A 19,971-nucleotide genomic window follows, 5' to 3' on the forward strand; every position below is an offset into this window, starting at 1 on the left:
GACATTGAATAATCTCCAGATCCTACTAATCACTCGGTATTTATACTGGTGAGAGGCAACAGGTAACTGGTGGAATAGTCAAGGTACACACAAGCTGACCTGAACACCGCTAGTATAAAAGAATGATCTACAGGTGGGTGGGTTTGCTGATAGAGACCATCAATGTGTGGACACATGCATTTGAGTCGATACATAATACTCAAGCTAAAGATACTGATGAGGTGCAATAGATGTTAGCTTGAGAGACAGCGAAACACACACTGGAAGGAAGAAATAGTGTTGACTTGATGTATATATAGAATTCATCGAAAACCTGGTAATGCAGATTTTCTGAAGAGTGAATAGCAAAGGTAATACCTTTCTGACAGAGTACGGTTGATGAAAGTGGTGACTGCGCTTGATTAATTTTGTGCAAGACAAGCTACTAAGGTTTGTTATCAGAGAATGTTATCAGTTTATAAGAGATTTAGCTTCCACACTGAAACAATCATCCGAATGCAGGATGAGTGTGCTCAATTTTTTAACAAAATGCTCCCTCGTGCAGCAATTTCCAACTCCTGCCAAAATTTAATCTAACAGTTGCCAAATTCTGAAATATATTCTTACCCCTAGTTGTTAAAAAGGAGAAATAATGTGGTCTATACATGAAGCTTCCAGCTCTGTAAAAACCAATAAATGACTACTTGAGATAGGAGATGGTTGCTTACTTGAATGTAACAAGATTAGTAGGACTTATTTTTTAAATTAGGGAGGACCAGACAATTTGCCAGTCAACCAGGTAAGCCGCTTCCCAACGTTGAGAGATAAGAAAATCTCCCTAGCTGCATGATTGTTGAAGAGATCCAAAGCAGCATAATATACTTGGTCATTGACACCTTCCAATTTATCCAACGCTTTAATACAGTCGGTTATGGTGAACTTGTCACTGCACTTCTCAACAGCAGAAGCTCTAAGTCTTGAAGCAGCAGCCATCTCTGATATAGCTCTTGCAATAGCACCATCAACCCCCTTACGCCTTTTCTTTCGAACAGTATCAGTAGGTGAGCTCACAGATTGAACGATTTCTTGCTCATTGGAATCAGGACCTTCTTCAGACTCTGAATATGACAACTCTTCCTGGGACAGTGTAGGAGGTTGAGGATGAGATGATGAACCGGGAAGACGGTCCTTGTGCATAGTAGATCCATTATCTGTACCTCTACTTCCAGAATCTGCAAATATCACACTCAGTCCCTTGTAAAACGGGCAGCCTGTGCTCCTTATGGTCTCCACATCTGGATGTTCCTGATTAGTACATGTCAAGGGGGGTTTTGTGATGGATGATTTCTATAAGAACAATATAAAGACCTTGGCATGAAAAACATAGATATCGTAAACTGCAATCCATCAATAAATCACTTTGGTGATCCATCAATGAATTACTTAAGCATTGAAAAAGGATGTTTCATTCACAAGAATCTTCTGGAATTCGGAGATATAAGAAAATAAAAAAGGAAACCAGAGTTCAACTAGCAAACAGAAAAGTGTGTCCTAGCAGTTAAAGTAACAGAAAATGTGGGAACACACCTTCATGTACCGATCCCAAGCTTCATCTGTTGCTGTCACTAAACCTGTAGTTTCATCCCATTTGAAATCAGTATGATCAAGTAGCAATTTCATAGTAGCAAAAAGCTTTCTTAGTGCAGCATATCGATACTTCAATTGTTCCCTCTCCCATGTAAGACCGGTTCTTTTATGAAACTCCTCACAAATACATTTCCAACCTTTCTTGCTAAAAGACTTGTTTTGTTTATGCCCTCCTTGAACTTCGTCTACCATCAACCCCACCAATATTATAGTAAGAGATGTTGTCCACTTAGCTCTACACTGGGATTCTCGCTGCTGCACAGTTACCTGTGTTTTCAAACGTGTCGACCTCCCAGCCATCTATTTGATTGAACAAAAGTACAATTATTAATTAGAGCAGTTTGCGCCTTACCATGACAAGCAAGAACAATTATTAATTACAGCAGTATTGTGCCATACCATGACAAGCAAGAACAACTCAGAGATAACAGAACTTCAAGCTTTGTTTTTCATCTCAAAGCAGGCATTCAAACATCCAAGTAATCTTCAAAGATGAATACATGTATAACCAAAGACACTTGCATTGAGAATTTAGTATTTATGTAAAGATTTTGAGGCGTTATCCAACATGACAACATGAAGTTTATATGAAAAAGGAGAAACGGTATCCTCTAGTTAACAAGAAATTATGCTTCAAACACTAAAGAATACCCTCTTCTCTTATGTACCAAACACTAAAGAATATACCCTCTTCTCCCATTTCCTTAAAGTTTCAATTTTTCATGCATACACAGATGCAAATGAACCAATTACCGTTCGACCTATCACAACAATTAGCAATTTCACATTTGTTAACTCAAAAACACTAAAATATATAAATTTTTTCCACAAAGGAATAAATATCTAAAGGTCTATCGACATTGCTCAATAGTCAACAAAGTGATTTGAGAATTTCAAATCGCAAGAGATACAAAAACATTAGACGATTTATTTTCATCGGTCATACATAAACAGACCAACCAACATTAAAACAACTTCATTGTGGCCACTTGTATAAATCTCGTCTGACCACTAATCACGCGCCAAAAGTTAATCCAATTCGATTTTAAACTTGATAAAATTCTAAAATTTCCAGTTTATACAATTCAAATTGGTGAAAAAAAGAGAGCCCTAGAAATTACGAAACAGAAGAGAAATTTTGTGATCTTTTATATGTGAAAAATGCAGACGAATAAATAATTAAAAAAGTATACATCGAACAGAGAGAATTTACCTCTGAGGAAACTGCTGCTGTAAAAACTGACCTACTTTCGTTACAGTAAACAACTGGATTTTCCCCTAATTCACAATTTCCGTCATCCAAACACGGCATAGCCCTTTTTCTCCTTGTGCATACGTGATCAAGAGAATATATTTTTATTTATAAATCCAAAATCTTCTAGCAATTTGCACTTACACCCCCTAACCTTTGACAGTAGTGCAAATAGACCGAGGTAACTTCTTTTTTTTCTAGAGATTTCCCGCTAGATGTTTGATATTCATATGGAAGCTTAACTAAATTCGTTTTTATCTGAAAATCTTACATTGAGGTCAAGCGTGCCATAACAAAGGAGAATTCGTACTAAAAAGACTCGAACTCGAAATCTGAACGGTACTTATCACTTCATGACTCATGTTAGTAGCCGAGGTTGGTTTTTACTCTTTCCTATTTCGGATCGAGATTTATCTTCTATAGTTTGAATTCTATCTTTTAATTTATAAAGTAAAAATATACTATATTTGACATTTAAATGTCAAATATTCACAAAGTTATTATTCTGAAGTGTTTGATTTGTTTTCTCCCCAGTTGTGTTTTCCGACTTAACTTTAACATTTGTCACGTGGGACTAAGTCCATAAACAAAGTAATGAAATATCTCTTTTTTTCTGAAAGCATCAAATTGATTTATATATAATAATTGTGAAACGTGTACCTGAGCAAAGAAGCACCTACGAAAATACTTTGAAAATCCAAATTAGATATTTAAAACTATTTATATAATTTTGTATTATTTTAATGTGATGAAAATTACAGATGCTGATCAAAATTTACATAGTTCGACTTTCGAAAAGAAATTTGTGACTAAGTAAAAACGCAAGGAGGTAGCGTACAATTATATGCTCTCATTACTTTGACTTAGAACGGTTAACCACTCAAAATTTGTAACTAACAAAAAGGAGACATGGAAAACAAGCCACTTATGAAAGGAATAACAGTATTTTTAATGGAAGACTAACCAGTTTGTTCTTGATATAATCGTGGTATTTAACTAGCTTCTGAGTACAAGTAACTTTATCCGCCAAGACTTCAGGTAAAATGGATTTTTTTTAAAAAACACCTGGTATTTTGTCTCTGCTGTAGTTTGTCCCTGCTCTCCCATTATTTTCAAGTGATGCATTAACCGCGAGATCACATCCCTAGCTTTGAAGATTAACCACTTTAACGCAGCATGCAGTACCAACAACAGAAAGAAAAAGAAGGGGGGAGGGGGATGCCTGGTTTATATAGTACCCCTTTGGCAAGGTTCAGCAGGCTGCAAAAAGGTGGACAGACAAAAAGTAACATGATATATCTACTAACAAAAGAAACCTCCACAACTTGTAGCAAACATGCCTGCAACCAAATTCACTATTTTAAGCAACCATTTATAATCAACCAATTCAAAGAAATAACACAACTTTGGCCTTCTACATATAAATAGCCTTTGCCATTCTTATGTAGGTGGCATAAAGAATCAGTCTTATTTTGTACCGTATTGAGTTCACAAGCCCTGAGGCAAGTCAAACAAGCTGTTGAGGAGGCCACAAAGAAGGACAAAACAGTGCCTGCAGCACCTCCAAGGATGCATTTCCATGATAGTGACATTCAAGTACACAACAACAAACCTTATTCAATTATAAAAATCCCATAATGGTTAAACTTTCTCACACTCCCCCCTTCCGTTGTTTCTTCTTTTTACGATTTTATTCCCCTTTTACCTTCTTGACGGGTTGTGATGCTTTTGGTTTTGCTGAACTCCAAGGGAATAACTTGGCAGAAAAAGATGGTCCTCCTAATGTTTCTTTGCACACATCCTATCTACTTGATAATGCAAAGAAAGCAGTTGAAGCTCTTCGCCCCAGCATAGTCTCATGCACATATACTTCAGCCTTTGTTGCGATAGATGCACTGGTGATAATAAATTTCCCCCTATGATAAGCAGACAGAAAACATATAAAGAGGACAGCAATGCAGTATATCAGTTCCTTCTAATATTAATTACTCTAGGATGCCCAAAAAAGTAGATAAATGGTATGACAATTGACAAAGTCATACACATTATAAAATGGGGAAAATTAGTGATTTCCTATTAATTAGTGATATCGCGCATTAAAGTTATTTCTTACTTTTTGCCATGGTATTACCAAAACAGGTAAACGCAATCAATGTTATATTCTACCAGCTTAATAAAGTTGATTTGCTCTGGTGGGCTTAGTGAATATGCCTGAAAAAGAAAAGAAGGGTGAAAATCAAAAGCTAGTGAAACAACACAGCTGCCAAGTCCAGCATTGAACAAATCGACTTCAACAAAGTTTCTCTCGGAGAGATCTATCAATTGAAGACTTTGATGGCTCTCTCGGGTGAATATGACAAAGCTCCAAATCTCACATGGTCTACTCTATCTCTAGAGTCTAGGGGTTTTTTTTCCATTGCTCATCATGCAATAAATGGATACACAACTTCAATACCACCTATGACATTACATTACACCCAGCCTTTGCAGCACTCTTGAAGAACAGATATTCACTGAAACATGGGAAGAACCATAGATCCATCATTAACCACCTTTATAATAATATATAACAAGCTAATTCTCCGGTGGAAGAGCTTGTTTAATTCAGAACAAGCTTTATTTAAGTACTCCAAAACTAAAGATATGGTTATGATTTTACTAGCTCAAAAGCACATTTCTCCAAAGTTTTTTCCAATTCTATGATCAAAGATGAGCAGCCTTACAGGAGGTGACAAGGTTAAAAAAAAATTGTATGACAGTTAACTGATTAATTCAAAGTTAATTCTACTTTTATCTATCATTCCCTGTATTATTATAGTTCATTATATTGAAGACAATAATAAGAGGAAATAGTGGCTCTTTTCATAAGACCTTGCTGCACTAGTCACTTCTATTTAGTTGATCACGAGTTGTTGCATTGAAACCTGAACTATTACAAATTATGGTATCATTTAAAATGTAAAAAATAAGAGGACAGCAGCAAAGATTTTTAAAAATGCCATATATTTAAGTAGTGGATCACTGACTTACAGTGGAGGAAGTAAAATACGTCAGCAGAACCTAATATTTGGCACCATCAAGCTTGAATTCAGTTACATCAGTTCTTTCTCGTCTCCGTTAGCTGTGTCCAAAACAATCTCAGCCAATTGAATGTTACCACTCAAACTAGACGTCTTGTAAGATGGCATAAATGAGAACCCATCAAGAAGCTTAACACACTTCAGGCCCCATTTCACCATTAAGAATCCAATTAGGTGATGCCCGCTACACATGGTTTAAATCAATTAGAGGAAACATCTCCCTCAGAAGTTGGATCATCTATACATCTGAATGAGCTAAGTACACAAGAAAAGAGTCCTTAGCTGAACCTAAAGCAAGAAAGAAGATAGAAATGTACCTTCTGTTGTGATATGTAGTAATAAAAACGGAAGATGGACTACTCTGGAGTAAAAATGCCACAGTTGCAAAAAGATCATCAAAAGCTTGGTAACCATGCAAGATAGACATTTCAACTTCAGTAGACAGGTCCAGAAAAGAAGGAAAGAACAAGATAAATAAAGATAATCCTACCACAACTGTCATATAGGACATCAGCTCCAAGGATAATGTTTGGGCACAGACAGAAGGTTTGTGTATCCCACACACCCCATGTAAGTCCGTGTATCTAGAAGATAAAATTAAACACTTCAATGACAGCATGGGCAATGTGAAAATGAAAGACCTCAAATAGATATCTTGCACAAAATAAAGGCAAGAAAGAAGATCTTAACACCTAGGGAGGAGACACGCATAAAAACTATTGTTGTTCCAAGGCTTCTGTATGCTCTTAGATACTCAAGTAAAATGGACACAGTTTAACCCTTCAACACAAAATGCATCATGTGGAATGAGAATTTGCATATATAGAGAACAAAAGCATGCAGATTACCTTGCACTTGATATCATTTAACTCGCACTGTCTTCTCATATGAGTGAGCACCTGTATATTAACAGACAAACAGTTCTAGTAAAACTGAAGTAAGTATCTTGGTGAATACATGGGGTTTCAAGGTGCTGAGAAATAAATTCTTCAAAATGTTTGAGACATTCTTACTCAGGATTGGTAATTTCTAGCCTACCTACTAGCATCGATTGTTTAGTAATACAATGACATAAATCACTACTGCAATTTCAGATTGTTGATCACTAATACTGAAGCAACATGAGTGTGTGAGACTAGGGTCAATGGCAGCTATATTTCATATAAAGCATCCCCAGGACAAATTCTACAAGTTAAAACCCAGAACAGTCCAACAGTTTCTGTAAGCATATTACTTCGAGTTACCAATATTGTTATGGGCACGCAGATTTTTCATGACAATAAAGGCCTCAAAATACAGCATTCTGTTGTGTGATATTATATGCCCAGTTCTTGAACTCAATTTAGATTACCAGTAATATAGATATGTAACATATCCATAGTTTATCAACGCGGTTCAAACATTGTTTCAAGGGCTATGATCAAATAATGAAGTCTCAATACAGTGTCTACTGTAAAACTAGTATCAAAATCAGACCTCTGATCTGTTAGAATCGTCAGTCAGCGTCACATCTGCACCCACTTTTGCAGCAACCAGCCCAGGCAACGAGGTCCCTGCCCCAAGCTGCAACCCATATGATAAATTAGAAGTAGATAAAGCACAAATCAAACTAAGAATAAAACACAATACGCAAAACAGGCAACAAACACTGCTAAGCTTCAATATCAATTTGCAACGAAGTCATATAATTTTCAATAACAGAAAGAACAAGTAATAGAACAAAGCAAATTGTGGTTCATTACCTCAACCACAGATGCGCCAGTAAAGCGCGACTTTTGTTGCCATACGTACTCAGCTAGAATAATACTGCAAGGCCATACGAACAAACCGTACTCTTCTTTCATGTTCTAGTTACATGCCAAAAGGAATTAGCTGTGATGAGTCCTTTCGTCCTGTGTCGCTAGCTTTTGAAACTGTACATAATAGAGCTGTGAATTAGAGAGATATAAAAGAGAGGAAAGACCTCGATAATGGTGACGGAGAAGCCATCGGCGGTGTCTTCGGAAGTCCCGAAATGGTGGCGAGAAAAAGTAGTCATTACTTCTTCAGCCGGAGATGTACCCGCCGGTTCGCCGTCGTCCCCGTTAGCTACCATGCCGCCGTTGGGAACCTGTACTTTGATGTTTTACAAATTTATCCCTTTGATTTGCAACACTTTTTCTTATGCGCCTAGGAGTAAATTAGAAAGAAGAAACTTTTGTACATATTGCCCTCAAGGGTGTTTAATTTTTTATTTTTCTATATTAAATGCTTAATTATTATTTTTGGGTTACTAGATCTTATAAAACAACATTATGTGTAACTGAAAATTTCTTAATCACATCATTTATTTTTAGAAAAATATATGAGTTGGCTATTCGGTAAGATGATTGAAAATTTTTGATATTTTATATTATTTATGGATTTTTATGTTTATCGAAAAAAATACAATTTAAAAACTTCAAATTGAATGTCCAATAAAAACTTCAAATCATTATTTTATATTGCATATCCAACACGTCCATAATGGGCATTTGGTCATGCAAATCATATATTTTTCATTTTATTTGAAAATTTTAAAATTTAATTTGTGTTTGATCGTACTCACTAAAAAGAGTTTTTAGTATTTAAATGTACTTTTTCTTGATATAAGTTATACTATCAAATTACAAAAAAATTAGCAAAATCACTTAACTTGATTACCTAAAAGTTTAAAACATGTATATAATAAATGTTGATATAGGTTGAAATATAAATAGTAATATCATAAATTGAATCTCATGTACGAACTACTACATACCATTATAAATATTCTTTACTTTATTTAAAAATTTTGAAGTTGGAGTTGAAGATGGTTTGGTTATAACTTTTACAAATAATATTATTTGAATATATTTTTCTTGTAAAAAATAGTTTAAATAAGTTCATTTTTATATTAAAAACAATTAAAAGGACAAAAATTGAATAAAATATTAAAAATAATAAAAGTGAAAACGATAAAAAGAAATATAATCTTTTATATTTTCATAATCAAACGCTAATTTTTAAATAAAAAAATATAATTTTGAGAAGAAAAAACCCAAAAAATCATGACCATATGGGTGGTTTCAAATTTCATTATTATAGTCGGTATCAAATATTTAAGGGCAACTTTCACACATAGCAAATATAAAATTTGTATTCGTTTGTTACAGCAAAGTTTATATAATTGCACTTTATAACAAACATATAAATGTATAATTCGCTATATATATACAATTGAAGCGAATTGTATAAAACGAAGTGTATAAAACGAGAAAGAAAAAGAGACTTGGAAATGACAACGAGAGAAAGGCAAAAGAGACTTGGGAAGGGAATATACAATTGAATCGAATTGTATGAAATGAGAAAAAGAGAAATTTTATACAATTTGAATTTGTATAAAGCGAGAAAGAGAGAAAGACAAAAGAAACTGCGCAGAGGAGTATTTTTATTGTATAATTATAAGTGTATATGAAGAAAATATATGTATTTACACGTGTATATATAATTTCTCTCTTGCTTTATACAAACAGAAACGAATTTATACATTTCGCTTCAGATTGTGTAAGCAAGAGTGACGGCGAGATCTGGAAGATGGGAGAGAGGTGAACAAAAAATATATGTATTTATACAATTTTCTTTGCTTTATACAAATACAAACAAATTGTGTACACTTGTGTTTGTATAAAAGTGAGAGGAAGCGAGCGAGAGAGGAGATTGGCGAGCGAGAGTTTGAGGGAGAGAGGTGACTGACAAACAATTTGCTACGAAACACAATTAAATCAAATGATGATTATAGCAATTAATTTGATCTATTAATTGTCATTATATATAATTTTTCCAATATTTAATTTATCAAGTATTGAAAGTAAAGATTCTTAGGTAAATTCAAAATTCTAGACATTACATGAAATTATAAAAATTATAATTTTATGTTATATGTAATTATTTCTTAAAAATAACAATTCTAATTGTTAAAATGTATAGAAAATAATCAACATTCTATAAATAAAAAAAAGTTAAAGTGGAAAGGTAAAAAACGGAACTTTTAGTTTTTTCATGATCAAATAAAACAAAAAAAAAAGAATAAAAAACGAAAAAATAATCTTGACCCAGACAGATGGATTCAAATTTCATTATTATAGTTGATACCAATATATCAAATATTGAAGGTAAAAAGATTATTAGATAAATTCAAAATTTTAAATGTTACGTAAAATTATAAAGATTACAATTTTATGTTATATGTAATATTGTAATTGTTTCTTTAAAATTATAATTTTAACATTCAAATTGTATTAAAAATGATTAATATTTTGTATTTATTTTTGTTGATCAATATTTCTTTCAGTGACTCCATATTTAACTTCTATATTAGTTTTTTGTTAGTCAAATATTAAATCAATTTATTAAAAAAAAAAACAAGACCAAATTCAAATGTCAAACTACATTTGTGAATCACCAAGTTTAAGTTCTTTGTATGTGTAGATTGTAGTTAGGCTCTTGTCACCTGTAGGAAGATCTTGAATTCATATAATACATGTTCACTTATAACTAGTTAATTAAATTCAAACAATTTAAATGAAAACGTAAAAGTTTATAATGATCGACACGTTATTTGTAAAATAAATCATGTGATATACAAACGCACAATTCAAGTGGAGATGACCTCGAACAGATCATCTTAAATTTGGATTATCTGTTGGAAAATTTGTGAAAATGTCATTGTTCAACATGTGAAAGAATATTTTTTCAAATTTTAAATATTAGGAGGTAAAGTAAAACTTATTTTTAAAAAATCATTTATCTAATCAAGTAATTAATTAGATAATTACAACTAACCTCTTAATACAATTAAACTTTATTGCTGTTTATCATTTGTCCGTCACTTTTTTTATAAAGAATATTTAGAATTTGAATACACTGATATAAGTTATATCCCTAATCACTAAAAAATAGTAAAATTACCTAACTTCACTAACTGAATTTTTTATATATATTATATATAATTAAATTTGTTCCAAGTTCGAAATAGATAGAATACAATGTCATAAATTAAATCTCATATACGGGGTACAACATATTATTATAAATTATTTTTTCGCTTTTTTTTTTAAAAAAAAAAAATTGAAGTTGAAATTATGGATGATTTGGTTATAGTTTTTTTCAAATAATATTTGATTTTCTAAAAAAATAAAACACGGTTCCAATAAGGTTATTTTTTAATATATATATATATATATATATATATATATATATATATATAAAGATAATAGTAATTAGAAAGTCCAAAATTTGAAAAAAAATAAATTAAAAGTAAAAAGTAAAAAAAAATAATTTTCTTTAATTATTTCTATGATTAAATACTGATTTTCGAATAAACAAAAGTAAATTTAAGAAGAGAAAATAAAAAGATATCTTGACAAAATGGATAGACTCAAATTTCATTATGATAGTTGGTACCAAATATTTGATTGATCAAAATATTGAAAGTAATGATCCGTAGGTAAATTGAAAGTTCTAATCCTTACATTAAATAATAAACATTACATTTTTATCTTATATATAATTACTTTTTAATTGCATTAAAAAGGATCAATATTTCTTAATTATTTTTATTAATCAGTTCCATAATTCAGTATTTAAATTTTTTAAGTTGATTCATTATTTCTTTTAAGTAGAATATTAATTCAATTTATAAAAGAATCAAATCAAACTAATATATCGAACTACTTTAGTGAATCATCAAGCTTAAACTCTTTGCATATAGATAGTAGTAGGCTCATGTCAGTAGAAGGAAGATTTTATATTCACATAATGCCATGTCCACTTATTATTAGATAATTATATTTAAAATTTAAACGGAAACATAAAATGTTTATAGTGATCAACGTATCACTTATAAATGCTACATGACAAATTCAAATCACGTGACAAATGAATGAATAATTTAAGTGGAGATGACCTCGAATATACCACTCTATATTTGGACTATCTGTTGAAAAAGTTGTAAAAATATTGTCGTTCTACATGTGAAAGGATATTATTTTCAAATCTTAAATATTAAGAAATTAAAGTAAAATTTACTTTTAAAAAAATATTTTATACAATCAAATCATTTATTGAATAATTACAAATAACCTCTTAATACAATTAAATTGTATGAGTATATTACCGTTCATCGTTTGTCAGACACTTTTTCAACAAAAAATATTAAGAATTTAAATGCATTTTTTTTATATATAAGTTATGTCCTAAATTACTAAAATCTATCAAAATCACTTAACTTGATGATTTGATAGAATGCAATGGCATATGTTCAATCTCGTATACAGACTACTACATATTACTTTTTTATTTTATTTGAAAATTTTGAGATTAAGCGAGTATGTTTTAGTTATAATTTTAACAAATAATATTAAAATTAAAATATAATTTAAATAAGGTTATTTTAAAAAAAAATAATGATAATAATAATTAAGAAGAGAAAATTTGAAAAAAAATTAAATGAAAGCGGAAGGTTAAAAAAAATGACCTTTCATATTCTTGTGATTAAATATTAATTTTCGAATCAATCAAAATAATTTAAGAAGAGAAACGAAAAGGTATCTTGACCAAATGGAGGGACAAAGATTTCATTATGATAGTTGGTGCTAAATATTTGATTTATTGAATATAAAAATAATTTTTATGTAAATATAAAATTTTAGACGTTATATAAAATTATAAAGATTACAATTTTATGTCATATGTAATTATTTCTTAAAAATTAATAATTTAACATTCAAATTGAATTAAAAATGATTAATATCCCATAAATATTTTGTTGACCAATATTTGATTTGGTGATTCAATATTTAACTTTAATATTGGTTCATTATTTATTTGAGCTAAATGTTAAATAAATTTATGAAAAAATCCAAATCAAACTAATATATTAAATCACATAAGTAAATCATCAAGTTTAATGTCTCTGTATTTAGATAGACTGATGTCACTAGGAAGATTCTGATTTCACATAATACCCTTTAATTATAGTTTTAGATAATTAAATTCAAAATTTAAATAAAAACGTGAAAAGTTATAGTGATCAATGCATTGTTTATAAATGCTACACGACAACTCTCAAACAGCGTAACGTATAAGCAAATAATTCAAATAGAGATGAACTCTAACACACCATCCTAAATTTGAATTATACAAGAAAATTATAAAATTATTATCGTTTAACACGTGAAAAGATATTATTTTTAAATTTTAAATATTAAAAATTTAAAAATGAAATTTACTAAAAAAAGGCCATTTATTATTAGATAGTTATAAATAACCTCATAATACTATAAAACCTTATTTTATGTCTAAAATTTTTACAATTGCTAGGTAAAATACATTTATGGGTATGTATATTGATATTTAATTGACTATTATAACTATAACGAGGGTAAAACCCTCCGATAAAAACCATGCGGGTAAAACTAGTTTTTTACCGCAAAGTAAACTCTAGAACAAGGGTAGTTTCGTAAATCTAAGATTTCTACTACCATTTGGTTTGGGTTTTCTCTAACTGCTATTAAAGCAAAGAAGAAAAATACTACTCTCTTAACATAAACATAAAACACACACACACACAGGAGGAAGAGGAGAGAGAAAGAGGAGAGAGAAAGCTCGGAGGAGAGAGGAAGAGAGAGAAAGCTCGTCTCTCTCTGCTCTGTGAGTTTGTTTTGGTGCAAAATCATCTTCGAATTGTTGTTTATCAGTTATAATAATCTCTAACTTTTATTTGCATTCATTGATTTACAGTATTTCTGTAGAAAATTTTGATCGATTCAATATTTGTTTATTTGTTCTTTGGGAATAGTAGTCTAACAGATTTTCAAGTATAATAGAGGCACTAATTAGAAATCCGTCTTCCAGAGATTTACGGAGATCACTTTTGATTTTTTTTTAATTCCGTACAAAGAAACCCTAGTTTTGATGATGGCTACCCCTACTACTAACCCGGCTCCGGTACATCATTCTCACACCGGAACCGGAACCGGAACCGGCACCGGTGGTCCCAGCAGTCCACAGCAGTCACGGCGATCATCAGCCGCGCGTGGTGTTTCCTCACCTTGGACACAGGCTGTTCGCACTGGCGAATCAGAATCTACCGTTGCGGTCACCTCCTCTTCACCTCCACTTTCTCCTCCGGCATCCTGTGAGCAAGTTGTTCACTCCTCTGATTGTTCGCCTCCTGATGAAGTGCTGACAGCCGGTAATGCGTCTTCCTTATCGCCAGAAGATGCTGCTATAGACACTCAGATTGAGAGTGACACCAACAGCAATGGGGCTAAAAAGCCGGCTTGGAATAAACCCTCAAATGGTGCAGCTGATGTTAGTCCTGTTATGGGTGCTGTCTCTTGGCCTGCTCTCTCTGACTCCACTAAGGCTTCACCTAAATTGCCTTCTTCTGATTCACTCAAATCTCTGTCGGACGGATCAGTTTCTGTAACACAGGTTATTCCCCCATTCCTTTTTATTGACAACGAGGTTATTCCCCCATTCCTTTTTATTGACAACGAGGTTATTCCCCCATTCCTTTTCTCTGTACTCTGCTGTAACTGATTAGTTTAGGATTTGAGGATTAATATAGCTGATGTTAACTACCTTAGGTTTAAGGTGCACTAATTGATGTTCTTTTTGCTCCATCTGCTGCTCGGTTCTCGTTGTTTTATTGCATGTCCTATATTTTGATTATATATCTTCTGGTTGTGTGTACATGCTAGAGCAACCTGTGTATGAATTAATTGTCCACACTAGTTCCAGAAGCTCATTTATATGTTAATGCGTGGATCTTATAGGGCTCTGGGATGGCGTCAGCTTCTCATAGGCAAGCTAATACTAATAATGTGAACCCTAACACTATGCCGAACCATGTTGTACCCAGCCGCCAAAGATCTATGAAGCGCGGTGGTGGTAATTCAAACCATAATGCATCCGCCAATGGTGGCTTTTCTCAGCAACAGACACAAGGTTTTGAGGTGGAAACAGTCCATAATAATTCTGTCAAGTCAGGTAACTCTGGTGCTGAGTCTTCCTCTAGGGATAATAACAATTATAGGAATGGTGGACAATGGGGAGGATTTGGATCTCAATCACATGGTGGAAATGATTTCCAACATCAACTAAATGCAAATAGGAGAGGCAATGTTGGTCCACACCCCCGTGGAGATGGCATGTATCATAATGGTTATGGGGGTAGGCGTGATCAGGACCGTCGAAATCAGGATTGGAAACCCCAAAGAAGTTGGGGGAATAGGGATGCACGCATGCAGCCACAGAGAGGTCCAGCTAGGCCATTTATGGGGGGCCCACCTCATACGTCTCCGCCTTTTATACCTACCCCCATGCCTGTACAGCCCTATCGACCTCCCATGGTTTACTCTGGTGAGATGTTTTACTCTTGAAATCTTTTCTCTGAGTTAGTAAATCCCATTTTGTCTCTCTACTGATACTTTAACCAATATGCAGAAGTTCCACCATTATTTTATTTTCCAGGTCCGTTCCCTGATTCACTAAGAATGCCTATGCTTTCTCCTGTACCACCTGTCTATTTTCATCTTCCAGATACCCAGTTGCACAATAGAATAGTGAACCAGATAGATTATTATTTCAGGTAGATGCATCTTTGTACTATTTGCTTGTAATTGCTCTTATTTGCTAACTCCTTAATTGTTTTCGTATTCTGAACTCTTCTTGTCCCTAAATTTGTTGCAGTAATGAGAATTTAATTAAGGACATATTCTTGCGAGAGCAGATGGATGAACAGGGATGGGTACCAGTTACGCTAATAGCAGGATTCAAGAAAGTGAGTTGTTTGGAGTGTTTTCTTGTCCCTTAGTTCTTGGCTTATATTTTCGTGTGTATTAGTAGCTCAGTCTTTTGAAAATGCATCCCACGTATTAATTCATGTTATTGTTGGTAACTGTTAATAATGTTGGTGAGCCTGTTTAATGGCCTTGGATCCTTTTTTATTGGTTAGAAAATCCCAAAGATATCTTTTCCTTTAACAGGGATAGAGAGAGGGGGATTGACGACCGGTGATGATGTTTTTGTATCTTATCCTTTAGACTTTCCTTTTCTATTTGTACATTTTTCTGGTGCAAATGGTGTGCCTTTTTGGTCTTCTGTAACAGCTTGTTTTCGAGCTTTTTAGGTTGTACTCAAGATTTGGTGTCGGCATAATAGAATTTTAGTAAAAGTAGGACATAGTTGAACATGAAATCAGTGGAAAAGAGCCAGGCCTCTGTCTCTATTTCTCTAATCACTGTTAACTTTTCTCTCTTAATAGTATTACAAGAGGAAAAAAGAGTAGAATTAGTGAGGACTATAAACTCCTTCCTTTGGGAGGAAATTTCTGCGTTGTCCGAACTAGTTGTGGTGGAACACTTGCAGAGTTGCATGATGTTGCCCTCTTTCTTCGGCAGGTTCATGATATGACAGGTGGTTGTAAGCAATTGAATGGATTGGATCATTCTATGGTATAACTTATGTTATGTGGTGCTTTATCCAGATGCTTTTTCAAAGTATTAATGTTCACTGTATTAATTTGGAGTTGAGGTCACTAAACTGAATAGCTTATTTATCATCAGCAGAAATTCATGTCAAATAAATGACTGTTTGCATATGATGTTTGCTGGATATACCAATGTTCTATGTATATAGTACAGCTGGGCTATTTTGAGTCAGTACCTGTTTGATGGGATGGTTATGAGTGCAATATGTGAATGCTCTCTGCTACAAGGTGATCTGGACACAGTAGGTTGTAGGGTAGGACTGCTTTTGTTGAACTTTGTTGTCCAAGGGGTATAACTTGAAAATGTAATTCCTTGAAAATATTGACAGCTGAAAATCGTATGAACTATTATGAAGGGTTGTCCTAATATGTGAGAAAATAAGAGAAGTGAAGAGATTTAATGAGGATTTGACGAAAATGGAAAATACAGGACACACTTATTCATTGGGGGAGATGCAATTCACATCTTATATCTACACAATGAGGGATAAACTCAACACTAACTCAAATATTCTGACATGCTAGTTCGCTGAACACTTGATTTTCTAAGATGGTATAAAGGATGATGATCTGTACCACATTTTAGGGAGCTTGTACTTGACTGTATGATTTTGGTTCAAACCAGTGTTCTGTCTGTATAATAACCTTTTCTGTGATAGCTCGGCCATTTTTGCTGACACTCCCGTGACATATGTTGGATAATTAATCTTTCGAGGTTGTGGTGAAGGCCCTTGGAGAAATGTGTGAATATTTTTTGAGATCAACCGTTCTTCATTATATCCTAGTGCAGCATTACTTGATGAATTCCTTTAGCCTTTTTCTTGTGATAATTTTGTTTGCTGTGAAAAACCTGCCTTACTTTTTGCCTGCCAATTATGTGTACAATTACACACTACAATCAAATCTATTTTTTATGAATTTCTGTACGAATTGAGGTATAGGTATTTCATGAAAGAAATTTTGGTCATATAAGAAGTAGAATTTGTGCTTGTGGAAATTATTGAGTACGGGAGATACGAAATTTCGTGATTTTTTTTTGAAAAGGTAGCATAAGAAATTGTGTGATTAATGCGGGTTCTAAATGAAATTAGTTGAACTTAATATAGAATCCAAAATATATTTCATCTCGATTTATGGACTGTTCATTTTTACAGGCAATAAAATACCTCAAATTGTTTGTTTTAAGATAAGAATCGGATTTCTATTTTTGCAGGTAATGGAGTTGACGGATAATATACAACTGATACTGAATGTTGTGAGGTCCTCTACTGTTGTAGAAGTGCAGGTATCCGTTCTATTTCTATATATTGTTTGTGGTCTTTTTAGGCTTTTAGTCTCTACTTTCTCTGTCTAAAAAGAAAGGTTCAATATGTGTTAATTGAGTTTTTCGGTGAGTGCTTGTGTTGTAAAAGGATGGAGCACTTTTTTAAAATATCAGAGAATGTGATCGTGGAATCCTGTGTACACCTAGAGCCTGTTTCCCTCGTAAATAGTTTTTAAGAATTCAGTAGTCTTATGCATTGCCTATCATGTTCTTTGAAGTTGGTCATGCTAGAAACAAAATAATGGTTTGCAATTCATCCTTGTTAATGTGTTTTAGGTTCACAGTTGTGCTGTTTGATTTATTTAATGATTTGCTGATGTCTTCTAAGCTGATTGAGATTGTTTAATGCTTCAGAATTAGGAAATTGCTTTATGTCCTTATCCTAACCATGAAAATACTTGGGTAGTATTTGCATTTACACTCTTTCATGGGCCTATTTTGTTGTCTAGTGCTTTCAATTATAGTTAGGTGACATTCTTTTTGGGATGGACTGAAAGGAAAGGGTGTCATAGAAAATGGGATGGAAGGAGTATTAGAGTATGTTTGGACTGAATCAAAAGTTGGTCAAACCTACTTTTGAGTCATTTTTAGCTCTTGGGAGTGTTTGACAAATTTAAATAACTTCAAATAAGTTAAATGTCAAAAGTAGGATTCTCCCTACTTTTTATTTTTTTGATTTAATTATAAGCCATTGAAGTTTTAACTTCAAAAAGTTGTTTCTTAAAAGCTGCTTTTCAAGCCAATCCAAATGGGCTTTAAGCGTAGTGTTTATACTAAAATTAGAAAATACATGATGGTATTTGTCTCTCAACTGTTATGGGTCTTAAATTTTTTTTTTCCTTGTGTCGCAGGGTGAAAAGTTAAGGCGGAGAAATGACTGGTCTCATTGGCTGATACCAGCATCAGTACATAATTCAACCATGTCAAGTCCTCAATCTCCTCAAATGCCTAGTCCTGATTTGCTTGCAGAAAATCTCCAACGTGTTGTATTTGATTATAAGACTACAGGACATGGAAACACTGAAGCACATCTTAGTAGATCATCATCTACTGCATTAAGTAGTCCATTTCTGCAGTTTGACAATGAGATGGTTGAACAAGCTGATGCTCAGCATTCACAGCCAATGCCACTTGGAAACCCAAGTTAAAGAGTTAACTATTCTGGAGTGAAGAGATAGCTGTTGTGCTTCGTCAAGCTATCGATGAGTTTAGTCTATAGTGTTGGTGGTGGCTATATGACATCTCATGAAGGAAATGGACAGGGAATAAAAGGGGAACAAACAGAATTGACAATAGAATTATAATTTCTTTAAGCATGCTTGTAGCTTGATTTTGTTGGGGTGTATATTTTGTTTTGTTGGGGACACAAGTATTTTCTTTTCCTTATGTTATGTTGTTCTGTCATGGTTATCTATTATACAGGCATGGGCAATTTTGGTTCTACTTCCCCATGCAGCCCCTCAGCTTCATCTCCTTGAGCCAAAATCCTTGGGGCATTTATCTTTTGAAGTAGAGGCTTACTGAAAGGTATGGAGTTGCTGGCTTCTGATCTTTTGTGCTGGCTCTGAGCACTTGGTTACCTTGTTATTGTCTCTGTTTGTTCCAAAGATAGCACCATTGACTCTTTTATATTTATGTATACATATTTATACCTTCTCAAAAAGTGGCATTTGTTGCCCTTGCAGCACTTATTTATGCTTGGTTGTGATTTACTTATTTTTATTACAAACGCAACTATATGGATTTGAATGCAATGGGGTCACCAATATGTTTAGTATATGTCAAATGTAGAACAAGTCAAATACTACAACAAAGCTCGCCATACTTGAGGTTCCAACTGCTTATCACTCATTTATCCTAATGTACAGAAGTATATCATCTGCTCTTAATGATAGCGCCAACGATACTAGCGTAATTCATTTTTGACGACTTAATAGATGGAGATGTTCATGTGATTCATCTCTGATTATATAATGGACGGAGATGTTCTTTCTACAGACTCAACTTTGCAAGTAAATAACCAAGTGCCACAAGATTTGTCAATTTTCTTGATCAGAACTAATTCAATCTCGTCTGAAGCCAAGCCATTATCTTTAGCCACCATTATGTGCTCATGTGGGTCTGTAGTGGCATC

The 19,971-nt window shown here is 33.2% G+C and overlaps 3 protein-coding genes across 7 annotated transcripts; 1 reads left to right on the forward strand and 2 right to left on the reverse strand.

Annotated features, from left to right (window-relative positions):
- Positions 1 to 471: 471 nt before the first annotated feature.
- LOC101255758 (L10-interacting MYB domain-containing protein) lies at positions 472 to 4,085 on the reverse strand. Of its 3 annotated transcripts, none has more exons than XM_026029226.2 (3): positions 3,843 to 4,085; positions 1,567 to 1,926; positions 472 to 1,284 (listed from the first exon to the last, which is right to left on the reverse strand). In XM_026029226.2, exons 2-3 carry the CDS (start codon positions 1,924 to 1,926, stop codon positions 745 to 747), a joined length of 900 nt encoding a protein of 299 aa, XP_025885011.2. In that variant the 5' UTR covers positions 3,843 to 4,085; the 3' UTR covers positions 472 to 744. The 3 variants fall into 3 exon arrangements, with proteins under 3 accessions (XP_025885011.2, XP_010317250.2, XP_004233570.2); XM_010318948.4 differs by having other exon boundaries at positions 2,026 to 4,058; XM_004233522.4 differs by lacking the exon at positions 3,843 to 4,085 and adding an exon at positions 2,840 to 3,087.
- A 118-nt stretch (positions 4,086 to 4,203) lies between these two features.
- LOC101255465 (uncharacterized) lies at positions 4,204 to 8,211 on the reverse strand. Of its 2 annotated transcripts, XM_010318949.4 has the most exons (9): positions 7,922 to 8,211; positions 7,701 to 7,805; positions 7,435 to 7,521; positions 6,807 to 6,857; positions 6,449 to 6,542; positions 6,276 to 6,360; positions 5,909 to 6,142; positions 4,992 to 5,089; positions 4,204 to 4,794 (listed from the first exon to the last, which is right to left on the reverse strand). In XM_010318949.4, exons 1-7 carry the CDS (start codon positions 8,051 to 8,053, stop codon positions 5,971 to 5,973), a joined length of 726 nt encoding a protein of 241 aa, XP_010317251.1. In that variant the 5' UTR covers positions 8,054 to 8,211; the 3' UTR covers positions 4,204 to 4,794; positions 4,992 to 5,089; positions 5,909 to 5,970. The 2 variants fall into 2 exon arrangements, with proteins under 2 accessions (XP_010317251.1, XP_004233987.1); XM_004233939.5 differs by lacking the exon at positions 4,992 to 5,089.
- Positions 8,212 to 13,530: 5,319 nt separating this feature from the next.
- LOC101255266 (la-related protein 1C) lies at positions 13,531 to 19,500 on the forward strand. Of its 2 annotated transcripts, none has more exons than XM_004233520.5 (6): positions 13,531 to 14,454; positions 14,799 to 15,384; positions 15,469 to 15,613; positions 15,715 to 15,805; positions 17,727 to 17,798; positions 18,689 to 19,500. In XM_004233520.5, exons 1-6 carry the CDS (start codon positions 13,933 to 13,935, stop codon positions 18,983 to 18,985), a joined length of 1,713 nt encoding a protein of 570 aa, XP_004233568.2. In that variant the 5' UTR covers positions 13,531 to 13,932; the 3' UTR covers positions 18,986 to 19,500. The 2 variants fall into 2 exon arrangements, with proteins under 2 accessions (XP_004233568.2, XP_010317249.2); XM_010318947.4 differs by having other exon boundaries at positions 13,564 to 14,454; positions 15,496 to 15,613.
- The last annotated feature ends 471 nt before the right edge of the window (positions 19,501 to 19,971 follow it).

This window comes from Solanum lycopersicum, chromosome 2 (genome assembly GCF_036512215.1).
Source record: "Solanum lycopersicum chromosome 2, SLM_r2.1".
Lineage (NCBI taxonomy): Eukaryota > Viridiplantae > Streptophyta > Magnoliopsida > Solanales > Solanaceae > Solanum > Solanum lycopersicum.

Coding starts and splice junctions, on each gene's coding strand:
- LOC101255758 (XM_004233522.4), bottom strand. CDS start 2,938: ATGCCGTGTTTGGATGACGGAAATTGTGAATTAGGGGAAAATCCAGTT. Junction 1,927..2,839: donor CAGCAGCAGTTTCCTCAGAG/GTAAATTCTCTC, acceptor TCAATCAAATAG/ATGGCTGGGAGGTCGACACG. Junction 1,285..1,566: donor CTTGGGATCGGTACATGAAG/GTGTGTTCCCAC, acceptor TGTACTAATCAG/GAACATCCAGATGTGGAGAC.
- LOC101255266 (XM_004233520.5), top strand. CDS start 13,933: ATGATGGCTACCCCTACTACTAACCCGGCTCCGGTACATCATTCTCAC. Junction 15,614..15,714: donor CAGATAGATTATTATTTCAG/GTAGATGCATCT, acceptor AATTTGTTGCAG/TAATGAGAATTTAATTAAGG. Junction 15,806..17,726: donor TAATAGCAGGATTCAAGAAA/GTGAGTTGTTTG, acceptor CTATTTTTGCAG/GTAATGGAGTTGACGGATAA.
- LOC101255465 (XM_004233939.5), bottom strand. CDS start 8,053: ATGGTAGCTAACGGGGACGACGGCGAACCGGCGGGTACATCTCCGGCT. Junction 7,522..7,700: donor CTGGCGCATCTGTGGTTGAG/GTAATGAACCAC, acceptor TATGGGTTGCAG/CTTGGGGCAGGGACCTCGTT. Junction 6,361..6,448: donor TGTCCTATATGACAGTTGTG/GTAGGATTATCT, acceptor ATGGTTACCAAG/CTTTTGATGATCTTTTTGCA.